The sequence below is a fragment of the Salvelinus alpinus genome, chromosome 32 (genome assembly GCF_045679555.1).
Source record: "Salvelinus alpinus chromosome 32, SLU_Salpinus.1, whole genome shotgun sequence".
In the NCBI taxonomy this organism is placed as follows: Eukaryota; Metazoa; Chordata; class Actinopteri; order Salmoniformes; family Salmonidae; genus Salvelinus; species Salvelinus alpinus.
The window spans coordinates 9,975,471-9,988,817 of NC_092117.1; the positions used below are offsets into that span (position 1 = coordinate 9,975,471).

General features: G+C 40.5%; 1 protein-coding gene across 2 annotated transcripts in view; it reads right to left on the reverse strand.

Moving 5' to 3' along the window:
- The window catches only part of plekhh2 (pleckstrin homology domain containing, family H (with MyTH4 domain) member 2), a 71,785-nt gene that overhangs the window by 49,957 nt on the left and 8,481 nt on the right, over window positions 1-13,347 (reverse strand). For both annotated transcript variants that reach the window (XM_071379976.1, XM_071379975.1), the window contains exon 2: window positions 7,063-7,212. In XM_071379976.1, the coding sequence (XP_071236077.1) occupies window positions 7,063-7,185 (123 nt within the window). In that variant the 5' untranslated portion in view covers window positions 7,186-7,212. The remainder of the gene's footprint in view (window positions 1-7,062; window positions 7,213-13,347) is intronic.

Here is a 13,347-nt window from a genome sequence, read left to right on the forward strand (position 1 = left end):
TTTCATTTGAGATTTTTTATTTAACCTTTATTTAACTAGGCAAGTCAGTTAAAAACAAATTCTTAATTTAGAAGGGGAGTTACACTGTTATGAGGCCTACATTACATATACAGTGCCTTGCAAAAGTATTCCTCCCCTTTGGCGTTTTTCCTATTTTGTTGCATTAACAACCTGTTATTTAAATTGATTTTTATTTGGATTTCATGTAATGGACATACACAAAATAGTCCAAATTGGTGAAGTGAAATTATTATTATTATTTTTTTCATAAAATAACGGAAAAGTGGTGCTATGAAGACCCTAAATAAGATCTGGTGCAAACAATTACCTTCAGAAGTCACATAATTAGTTAAATGAAGTCCACCTGTGTGCAATCTCAGTGTCATATGATCTATCACATGATCTCAGTATATATACACCTGTTCTGAAAGGCCCCAGAGTCTGCAACACCACTAAGCAAGGGGCACCACCAAGCAAGCGGCACCATGAAGACCAAGGAGCTCTCCATATAGGTCAGGGACAAAGTTGTGGAGAAGTACAGATCAGGTTTGGGTTATAAAAAAGTATCAGAAACTTTGAAAATCCCACGGAGCACCATTAAAACCATTTTTTTTTAATCGAAAGAATATGGCACCACAACAAACCTGCCAAGAGACGGTCGCCCACCAAAACTCATGGACCAGGCAAGGAGGGCATTAATCAGAGAGGCAACAAAGAGACCAAAGATAACCCTGAAGGCGCTGCAAAGATCTACAGCAGAGATTGGAGTATCTGTCCATAAGACCACTTTAAGCCGTACACTCCACAGAGCAGGGCTTTACGGAAGAGTTTCCACAAAAAAAGACATTGCTTAAAGAAAAAAATAAGCAAACACGTTTGGTGTTCGCCAAAAGGCATGTGGGAGACTCCCCAAACATATGGAAGAAGGTACTCTGGTCAGATGAGACTAAAATTTAGCTTTTGGCAATCAAGGAAAACACTATGTCTGGCACAAACCCAACACCTCTCATCACCCCGAGAAAACCATGCCCAAAGTGAAGCATGGTGGTGGCAGCATCATGCTGTGGGGATGTTTTTCATCGGCAGGGATTGGGAAACTGGTCAGAATTGAAGGAATGATCGATGGCGCTAAATACAGGGAAATTCTTGAGGGAAACCTGTTTCAGTCTTCCAGAGATTTGAGACTGGGACGGAGGTTCACCTTCCAGCAGGACTATGACCCTAAGTATACTACTAAAGCAACACTCAAGTGGTTTAAGGGGAAACATTTAAATGTCTTGGAATGGCCTAGGAATGGTCAAAGCCCAGACCTCAATCCAATTGAGAATCTGTGGTATCACTAAAAATTGCTGTACATCACCAGGACGCATCCAACTTGAAGGAACTGGAGCAGTTTTGCCTTGAAGAATGGGCAAAAATCCCAGTGGCTAGATGTGCCAAGCTTATAGAGACATACCCCAAGAGACTTGCAGCTGTAATTGCTGCAAAAGGTGGCTCTACAAAGTATTGACTTTGGGGGAGTGAATAGTTATGAACATTCACATTTTCTTTATTTTTCTTCTTCTTGTTTGTTTCATTTAAAAAAATGTTGCATCTTCAAAGTGGTAGGCATGTTGTGTAAATCAAATGATCCAAACCCCCCTTAATTTTAATTCCAGGTTGTAAGGCAACAAAATAGGAAAAATGCCAAGGGGGGTGAATACTTTCGCAAGCCACTGTTTATTACATGGTTAATGATGAAATATGGGAAAGGTATCCTTCTTTCAAATAGTTAAATTCTTCAAAATGCCCCCGATCAACTTCAATATACCATAGGCCTAAACAAAAGCACAAGCATTTTCCCAAAGATTGTTTGGCTCAACAACTGAGCGGTAACTGTAATTCAACAAAGTCAGTGGCATCCAAGAATGCATTGCGTGATGGAGCCCTGTGGTCAGGCTGCTGTTTACATTAACCTCTAATCAGGCCTCCCTGGAGACCTCAGGCCTCAGAACTAGGCCAGCAAACTACAGGGGCCAAGCAGGCCCACCCCACCATGCAGGCCAGACCAGACCATGGCTTGGGCCCTCTCTCTCTTTCGCTCACTCTATATCTCTCTCTCTTTCTGGGTCGTTCCACCTCAAAAGCACAAGAAAGAGAATTGACACCAACCATCTCAGATTGTTCTGAAATAGTTTCTGTTCTTAGAAACAGATAAGATTAGCTAGCATTCCTTCAACATTATTTTGTTGAAATATTCGTTGAAATTCGCCAGTCGTGGACTCTACAAGGTGTCAAAAGCGTTCCACCGAGATGCTGGCCCATGTTGACTCCAACGCTTCCCACAGTTGTGTCAAGTTGGCTGGATGTCCTTTGGGTGTTGGACCATTCTTGATACACTCGGGAAACTGTTGAGCATGAAAAACCCACACTCAAACCAGTGGGCCTGGCACCTACTACCATTCCTCGTTCGAAAGGCACTTACAGTGCATTCGGAAAGTATTCAGATCCCTTCCCTTTTCCCACATTTTGCTACGTTACAGCCTTATTCTAAAATTGATTAAATTAAATGTTTTCCTCATCAATCTACACACAATACCCCATAATGACAAAGCGAAAACAAGTTTTAGAATTTTTTTCAAATAAGAAAAACAGATTCCTAGTATTTAGACCCTTTGCTATGAGACTCGAAATTGAGCTCAGGTGCATCCTGTTTCCATCCATTTGTCATCCTTGAGATGTTTCTCCAACCTGATTGGAGTCCACCTATGATAAATTCAATTGATTGGACATGATTTGGAAAAGCACACATCTGTCTATATAAGGTCCCACAGTTGAGTGTCAGAGCAAAAACCAAGCCATTAGGTCGAAGGAATTGTCCTTAGGGATCCGAGACAGGATTGTGTCGAGGCACAGATCTGGGGAAGGGTACCAAAACATTTCTGCAGCATTGAAGGTCCCCAAGAGCACAGTGGCCTCCATCATTCTTAAATGGAAGAGGTTTGGAACCACCAAGACTCTTCCTAGAGCTGGCCGCCCGGACAAACTGAGGCCTGAATTTCAAGCGTCAGGAGGAAACCTGGCACCATCCCTACGGTGAAGCATGGTGATGACAGCATCATGCTGCAGGGATGTTTTTCAGCGGCAGGGACTGGGAGACCAGTCAGGATCGAGGGAAAGATGAACGGAGCAAAGTACAGAGAGACCCTTGATGAAAACCGGCTCCATAGTGCTCAGGACCTCAGACTGGGGCGAAGGTTCACCTTCCAACAGGACAACAACCCTAAGCACACAGCCAAGACCGTGCAGGAGTGGCTTTGGGACAAGTCTCAATGTCCTTGAGTGGCCCAACCAGAACCCGGACTTGAACCCGGTCTAACATATCTGGAGAGACCTGAAAATAGCTGTGCAGGGACGCTCCCCATCCAACCTGACAGAGCTTGAGAGGATCTGCAGAGAAGAATGGGAGAAACGCCCCAAATACAGGTGTGCCAAGCTTGTAGTGTCATACCCAAGAAGACTTGAGGCTGTAATCGTTGCTAAAGGTGCTTCAACAAAGTGTGATATCAGTTTTCTATTTTTTATAAATATGCCCCAAAAAATAAAAACCTGTATTTGCTTTGTCATTATGGGGTATTGTGTGTAGATTGATAAGGGGGAAAAAGTATTTAATAAATTGTAGAATAAGGCTGTAAAAATTACCCTCTGAATGGCACACATACACAACCCATGTCTCAATTGACTGAAAACCTACAGGACAGTAGATCTCCAGGAAGAGGGTTGGAATGAAACCCCACAGGACAGTAGATCTCCAGGAAGAGGGTTGGAATGAAACCCCACAGGACAGTAGATCTCCAGGAAGAGGGTTGGAATGGAAACCCACAGGACAGTAGATCTCCAGGAAGAGGGTTGGACTGAAACCCCACAGGACAGTAGATCTCCAGGAAGAGGGTTGGACTGAAACCCCACAGGACAGTAGATCTCCAAGAAGAGGGTTGTACTGAAACCACACAGGACAGTAGATCTCCAAGAAGAGGGTTGAACTGAAAACCCACAGGACAGTAGATCCCCAGGAAGAGGGTTGACTGAAAACCCACAGGACAGTAGATCCCCAGGAAGAGGGTTGACTGAAAACCCACAAGACAGATCTCTAGGCAGAGGTTTGGGCAACCCTGCTCTACACTGATTGAAGTGGATTCAACATCAACATCAATAAGTAACATCAATAAGGGATCATAGCTTTCACCTGGATTCAGGTGTTCCTAATGTTCCTAACATTTTTCTAACAATGAGTTAGACATGAGGAATCCAAAGGAATGGTCAACAACAAAAAACACAGACCCCCCCACGCATATCCCCCACCAACAACAAGTATACAGTATCAGTTCTCTGTCTGACAAGTAGTATGGAGATGCAGCTCAGAGTATTGTTTCCTTATCCTCTGTAAAGTATTCTCAGTGAATTTGGTCATGTTTTTTCCCCTGCTGTTTTCAGAGAAATTACTCATTGAAGTTGATAGGTTTATGTCCTTCTAGGCAGAGCTGCAAAGAAAAAGCCATATCTCAGACTGGCCAATAAAAAGAAAAGATTAAGATGGGCAAAGGAACACAGAACCTGGACAGAGATACGGCTTTTTCTTTGCAACTCTGCCTAAAAGGCCAGCATCCCAGAGTCGCCTCTTCACTGTTGACGTTGAGACTGGTGTTTTGCGGATACTACTTAATGAAGCTGCCAGTTGAGGACATGTGAGGCGTCTGTTTCTCAAACTAGACACTCTAATGTGCTTGTCCTCTTGCTCAGTTGTGCACCGGGGCCTCCAACTCGTCTTTTTATTCTGGTTAGAGACAGTTCGTGCTGTTCTGTGAAGGGAGTAGCACACAGCGTTGTACGAGATCTTCAGTTTCTTGGCAATTTGTTACATGAAATAGCCTTCATTTCTCAGAACAAGAATAGACTGACGAGTTTCAGAAGAAAGTTATTTGTTTCTGGCCATTTTGAGCCTGTAATCGAACCCACAAATGCTGATGCTCCAGATACTCAACTAGTCTAAAAAAGGACAGTTTTATTGCTTCTTTAATCAGAACAACAGTTTTCAGCTGTGCTAACATAATTGCAAAGGGGTTTTCTAATGATCAATTAGCCTTTTAAAATGCTAAACTTGGATTAGCTAACACAACGTGCCATTGCATTGGAACACAGGAGTGATGGTTGCTGATAATGGGCCTCTGTATGCCTATGTAGATATTCCATTTTTTTATTTTTAAATCTTCTGTTTCCAGCTACAATAGTCATTTACAACATTAACAATGTTTACACTGTATTTCGGATCAATTTTATGTTATTTTAATGGACAAAAAATGTGCTTTTCTTTCAAAAACAAGGACATTTCTAAGTGACCCCAAGCTTTTGAACGGTAATGTATATATATCTTTAACTCTGCATTTTTGGAAAAGGACCAGTAAGTAAGCATTTCACTGTTACCGTCTGTTGTTTATGAAGCATGTGACAAATACAATTAGATTAGATAAAGGCTAAAAAGTTAGCATTTGAAGGAAACCAATTAGGGCACACTATCCCTTTAATGTTGAGGGGGGGGTTCTTAAAAGAAAATCACCACATAATAGCAGGAACATCACCATCTAGTGGTCAGAACCTGGTAATATCAGCATGTAGAATGGGACATAAATCTAACAACTTCAATGGCAAATTTCTCTGAACAGGTGGGGAAAAAAACATCACCAAAATCACTACATTACATAAGACGAACAAACAATATTCCCGAGCCACAGCGCCATACTACTAGTCAGACATAGAGAACTGATACTGTCTTGTTGTTCTTGGTTTGGGATTGGCGTGGGGGGGGTCCGTGGGTGGCTTTTCACAACTTCTTTGAATTCCTCATGTCTTACTCATTGTAAGAAAAAGTTTGGTCCAAATCAGATGTTAGTACAATATTTATTGAACATTATATGAATCCTATGGATTAAAAATGGCCAATTTGGCTCCAACCAATTGGCTTAATTTCTCACATATGAAATTATATTTCAACAAAATAATGTCTCAGGAATGCTAATCTTATCTGTTTCTAACTATAGAAACAATTTCAGAACATTCTGAGATGGTGGGTGTCATGGCTTCCTGGAATGACACACACACACACACACACACACACACACACACACACACACACACACACACACACACACACACACACACACACACACACACACACACACACACACACACACACACACACACACACACACACACACACACACACACACACACACACACACACACACACACACACACTTGCCGCCTGCCACATAACCAAGTCTTCGTCATCCTACCTCATTCTTGCTCTCTCTCCCTCTACCTTTCTCGCAGTTCTACATTACTGCACACACACAAGCACACATAAACCACACCCCACCACTCCATAACCTAGATAGTAAAACACTATTCCACACCATACATGGATTGGTGTTTAAGGAGATTCTGCACTTCAACACAAAGAGAGAGAGATGGAGAGAGCGTGTTTGTGTACGAGAGAGAGAGAGCCTAGGAAAGAACAGCTCTCCCCTTTCCCCACAGCAGATACTCAACAGATGCTTCAAAGTCTGACTGACTGTAATAGAGATGGCAGTTCATTTAGAGACAGGCTCCAAACAGAGATCCTCGGGCAAGAGGATGTGCCTCTCCAACGTGGGAGGAAACCCGTGGATAACACCACTTCCTTGTTCTGTAACAGTAGCAGTTAATAACAGCTCCAAATGAGGGGAAGTGGTTGAGATGGAATATTTTGCTCAGTCAGCATGAGATAAGCGGTGAAACGGCTAGTTAAGAGTGCTAATGAGAAAGGATGAAGGACTGGCTGCTTGGAATGGTAATGGATGATATTTCTGTGACTGTTTTGGGGGGGGGTTTGAGAGTGTTACGGTCTTCTTCTTTCTTTACTGCTGGTGCGATTGCTTTAGTTTGCTTCCTATAGGAGAGCCTGGGATGTAAGGCTACTTGGGATCATTTAACAACGTACAGGTTAGATTTGTTAGAATTTGATACAACTTGTTACTTAGGACCAACCTTGTCTGCCGTTAGCTCTCGGATCTTGATGATCTGCACCCGGAACTTCATGAGCAGGGCTTCCAGGACGAAACACTTCTCCTTCCAGTCCTCCTGTCCCAGGGCCTCCTCTGCCTCTGCCATGGCCCCTGTCCCTGCCCCCTCCAGCCCCTGTGGAACACAGAGAAAGATACATTACTGACAATGGTGCAGTCACCTCTATTTAGTTACTTGGGAATTCTGATAAGAATGGCAGAATCGTCCTTCCGTTAAGATCCTTTCCCCTACGTCGTGGACTGTGAAAGAGAGGGTGGATGAGATGCATGCAGCTGAGACGGATAGACACAGAGTAGCTGTTGTTCTGAAACTGTAACTGTATTTCCCATCTGGCACCCCTCAAATGTTCCAAGGCTGGGCTTGACTAGGCTGGACTGGACACAACTGGTAGTCAAACAGAGCAATGTGAGAGAAACGTGTATGGGCAATTCCACGGTTACAGATTTACACTTTGACTCAGTTTTTTAAAAATTTAAAATGTACGCCAAACAAGGACTACTTTTAACAACATAAAAACGTGATACAAAGATTATTTAAGTGTATAGTAGAACACTCTTTAATCAGGCAGCTGCGAGGGAGACCTACATTATCTCTGGCTTCACAAGGAAGAACTCCAAGAGTAAATGGTAACATGTCCCTTATATAGTGGGAGGTGATAATACAATCACATTGTTATTTTATACAAGCAACAGTTCAGGAACAAAATGGCCTTGTGTTAGGGTGCAGACATACCAGGAGTCTATGAAAGGCATAACTGTCACAACCCTGACCTTAGAAATCCTTTTATTTCTCTAGTTGGTTAGGTCAGGGTGTGACTAGGGTGGGCATTCTAGTTTTTCATTTCTAGGTTGGCCTGGTATGGTTCCCAATCAGAGGCAGCTGTCTATCGTTGTCTCTGATTGGGGATCATACTTAGGCAGCCTTTTCCCACCTGTTTGTTGCGGGATCTTGTTTTTGTATTGTAGCCTTTTTGCACTACAAAGCTGCACGTTCCTTTTGTTACTCTTTATTGTTTTGTTGCTGGTTCACATTAATAAACATGATGAACGCCTTCCACGCTGCACCTTGGTCCAATCCTTCCAACAACGAGCATTACAATAACATCACAGTCCAACACAGAACATATCCCTTGAGAAGTGAAAACAGCTCACCCCAAATTCTGCCACTACAAGACGCAAACTGTGTAAGAGAAATATGGTAAAATCTCCCTCAGGTTTTTATGCGACCATATTTCCCCCAAACTGTTAAATATCTGCTCTGAATTAAGATTCACAGATGTCTGCAGAAAGAATGGGAGGTCAGCTATTCAGCTATGACATGGCATCTTGAGTTTGAAAACATCTATTTTGGTTATTGAACTACAGTAAGTGAAGTGGATTTACACCTGGTAGTGGAATTATGGCAACAGAATTACATCATGGGTCCCTGATTGTACTACACAGAAATGTATAATTATGGAAATGAATGTCTTTCTCATGTTTTACAACTTTGGACATTACAGCACAGCAGAGCACAGTAGAGTACAGTGCAGTACAATACAGTATAGCACAGTAGAGTACAGTGCAGTACAATACAGCAGAGCACAGTAGAGTACAGTGCAGTACAATACAGCAGAGCACAGTAGAGTACAGTGCAGTACAATACAGCAGAGCACAGTAGAGTACAGTGCAGTACAATACAGCAGAGCACGGTAGAGTACAGTGCAGTACAATACAGCAGAGCACAGTAGAGTACAGTGCAGTACAATACAGCAGAGCACGGTAGAGTACAGTGCAGTACAATACAGCAGAGCACAGTAGAGTACAGTACAATACAGCAGAGCACAGCAGAGTACAGTGCAGTACAATACAGCAGAGCACAGCAGAGTACAGTGCAGTACAATACAGCAGAGCACAGTAGAGTACAGTACAATACAGCAGAGCACAGTAGAGTACAGTGCAGTACAATACAGCAGAGCACAGTAGAGTACAGTGCAGTACAATACAGCATAGCACAGTAGAGTACAGTGCAGTACAATACAGCCGAGCAGACTATGGTAGAGTAGAGTACAGTGCAGTAGAGTACAGTACGGTAGAGTTCAGTAAAGTAAATAATTCAGTACAATATACTGTACTCTACACTACTTGTATTTACTGTAATGTATTGAACCGTACAACTGTATTGTATTATACTGTTCTCTACGGTGGCCTACTCACTGTACTGTAGTGTATTGTACTCTACTGTGATTTGATTCGATTTGATTAGGATCTCTTTTAGTCCTCATGTGGACTAATCTTCCAAGAGTCCTTAAACATTAAAATACAATTTATAATATGATCACATTTTCACATATAACACACTGTTACAAACAGACATAATACACAAATATATTGACCCGATAAATACTCTAACAATCTGAAAAGAGAGATTGATTCCTTCATCTACCATAGTCCTGCTCAACCTTCCAATGTATTACAGTTGAAGTCGGAAGTTTACATACACGTAACCCTCTTTCTGCTCCGTCAGGCTCTGGTTCACAAACATGACCAGGTGAGGAGAGAGCTGTGTGGTATGTATGTATGTATGTATGCATGTATGTATACACACACAGTTGAAGTCGGAAGTTTACATACAACTCAGCCAAATACATTCCAATTGACTGAAATTATGTCAATTAGCTTATCAGAAGCTTCTAAAGCCATGACATGTTCTGGAATTTTCCAAGCTGTTGTAAGGCACAGTCAACTTAGTGTATGTAAACTTCTGACCCACTGGAAATGTGATACAGTGAATTATAAGTGAAATAATCTGTCTGTAAACAATTGTTGGAAAAATTACTTGTGTCATGCACAAAGTAGATGTCCTAACCGAACTTGACAAAACTATAGTCTGTTAACAAGAAATTTGTGGAGTGGTTGAAAAACGAGTTTTAATGACTCCAACATAAGTGTATGTAAACTTCACACTTCAGCTGTACAAACTTTGTTATGCCAATGTGTTATCCAGACAGAAAAGAGAAATAGGAAAAATAACATTTAGATTCTGAGCAATAAAGCCAGAAACCTTTCAATATATACATTCAAAAAATACTTTAGAACCATTTAAATATACAGTTGAAGTCGGAAGTTTACATACACTTAGGTTGGAGTCATTAAAACTCGTCCCCAACTTATTGTGGGAAGCTTGTGGAAAGCTACCCGAAACGTTTGACCCAAGTGAAACAATTTAAAGGCAATGCTACCAAATACTAATTGAGTGTATGTAAACTTCTGACCCACTGGGAATGTGATGAAAGAAATAAAAGCTGTAATAAATCATTCTCTCTTCTATTATTCTGACATTTCACATTCTTAAAATAAAGTGGTGATCCTAACTGACCCAAGACAGGGAATATTTACTAGGATTAAATGTTAGGAATTGTGAAAAACTGAGTTTGAATGTATTTGGCTAAGGTGTATGTAAACTTCCAACTTCAACTGTATATATTAAATAAAGAAGTGGCCCAAGGCAGTTGCTCTGCAGTATTCCACAGTCTAAAGCACGAGGGGAAGAAAACAACCCATTGATATAGGTTGACTGTTTCCTCTCAGTTAGATATGACTGTACCCAATTCAATGCTGCCTCCTTAAACCCATAATGCAATCGTTTTTTCAAAATGATTTAAATGATCCATGAAATCAAATGCTCCACTAAAATCTAAAAAGAATACACCCACAAACCTACCATTATCCATAGCATTGAGCCACTGGTCAGTCATGTCAACCAATGCAGTGGCAGTAGAATGTTTTTTTGCGATAAGCATGCTGATTGGCTGCGATCAGACTATTCTTTTCCATGTACTCCCATATTTGTCTACTCACGATACCCTCCAATATCTTACTGAGTGAAGGGAGTAGACTAATTGGTTGACTATTGGCAGGAGTAATGGGTTCTTTGCTGTCTTTCTGGATTGGACACAGTTTAGCATGCTTCCATACATTTGGAAATGTCCCCTTTTCCAGTGACCAATTAAATATGTATCTCAGTGGAGCTGCAATCTGGGAAGCAGCACAGCGAAGTAAAATCATTGTCCATAAGATCATAACCTGTAGATTTACCATTGGGTAATGCCTTCAATAGGTTTAACACCTCCTCTACTGACACCATTTGTAGACTAAAAGAGCAGTTTTTCTGGCTCATAATATGATCATCAATCTATTGGACAATAGCTTGTTTAGAAGAATGGGTGTTTACATTATCGCTCAGTAAATACATTTTCTTTGTAAAAAGAAAAATCAGCAAAATGATTGGCAATATCAGCTGTTTTTGTTATTGTACCCCCCTGTCAACCTTCACACTAGATGGGCATGATGAAATAGATGTGCCAAGTAAACCCTTGACAATCAATAAAAGCATTTTGTAAAAAAAAAAGTTTTCTTATGATTTAATTTAACTGCATGATTACAGTGTTCTACAATTCTGTCAATCAATTTCTGGTTTAGATTTGACTGCTAAGACTTTTGCCAGATTTCTTTGACAAAATGCCTCACCCATGCAGTTGATCGTCAATTCATAGAGATGAACGAGCCCCAACTGTACTCTTTCTTACTGGTGCATGATGGTCCATTACCTCAGTGAGCATATCAATAAAACATTCTGTAGCATGATTTAAATCCTCCTCTAGATAAATCAGCTCCCAGGGTACAGCAGCCAAATCATTTTGTAATAGCTCATGATTAAATGTTTAAAAATTTCTCTTGACCACAATCCTTGGGGGTTTCTTTGGAACCTTGGTGTTCATGGTTATGGTCACAATATTATGGTCTGTCCAGCCCACTGGCAATGATCTGGCGTTTAAGCATTGCAATGGTATATTACAGAAGATCAGATCAATGCACGTGTACGAACGGTGACCTAACTTAGTTTGTGATCTAGTAGTGTCATTATCATTTGTTTCAACCCACAGCCTTCGGCGTATCTCCTCAATTTAGTTTTATTTGAATTATTATGATCCTTCCAATTTATATTAAAATCACCCAAGATAAATACATATCTGTTACTATCTGTGGCCTGGTCAAACCCAGATAGGACACCTTAGAGCTAGGAGGTCTATACACACATCCTACCAATATGGCTGCCTGGTGAGACAGATGTACTTGAGCCCATAGTGCCTCTATTTGACATACATTAAGGTCATCCCTCCTCTTAAAAGGTATACGATTCCACCATTCCTATTCCTGTCCCTTCTAAGTAGACTATATCCTTCAGTATTAATTTGCCCATCATTTACAGATGCATCTAAATGCGTTTCGGTCAAAGCTAAAATATGAGTATTATTTCTGTTGACCAAGTTAAAACCTCATGTATTTTGTTAGGAAGGCTACATACATTAACCTGAGCTATATGCAACCCTTTCCTTGTCAAGTGAAAATCAATAGAGCATGTATTCATTATAGTGAAGATCAATAGAGCATGTATTCATTATAGTGGAGATCAATAGAGCATGTATTCATTATAGTGGAGATCAATAGAGCATGTATTCATTATAGTGGAGATCAATAGAGCATGTATTCATTATAGTGAAGATCAATAGAGCATGTATTCATTATAGTGGAGATCAATAGAGCATGTATTCATTATAGTGGAGATCACTAGAGCATGTATTCATTAAATTGAAGATCAATAGAGCATGTATTCATTAGTGGAGATCAATAGAGCATGTATTCATTATAGTGAAGATCAATAGAGCATGTATTCATTAGTGGAGATCAATAGAGCATGTATTCATTATAGTGGAGATCAATAGAGCATGTATTCATTATAGTGGAGATCAATAGAGCATGTATTCATTATAGTGAAGATCGATAGAGCATGTATTCATTATAGTGAAGACCAATAGAGCATGTATTCATTAGTGGAGATCAATAGAGCATGTATTCATTGTAGTGGAGATCGATAGAGCATGTATTCATTATAGTGAAAATCAATAGAGCATGTATTCATTATAGTGGAGATCAATAGAGCATGTATTCATTGTAGTGAAGATCAATAGAGCATGTATTCATTATAGTGAAAATCAATAGAGCATGTATTCATTATAGTGAAGATCAATAGAGCATGTATTCATTATAGTGAAGATCAATAGAGCATGTATTCATTGTAGTGGAGATCGATAGAGCATGTATTCATTATAGTGGAGATCAATAGAGCATGTATTCATTATAGTGGAGATCGATAGAGCATGTATTCATTATAGTGAAGATCGATAGAGCATGTATTCATTATAGTGGA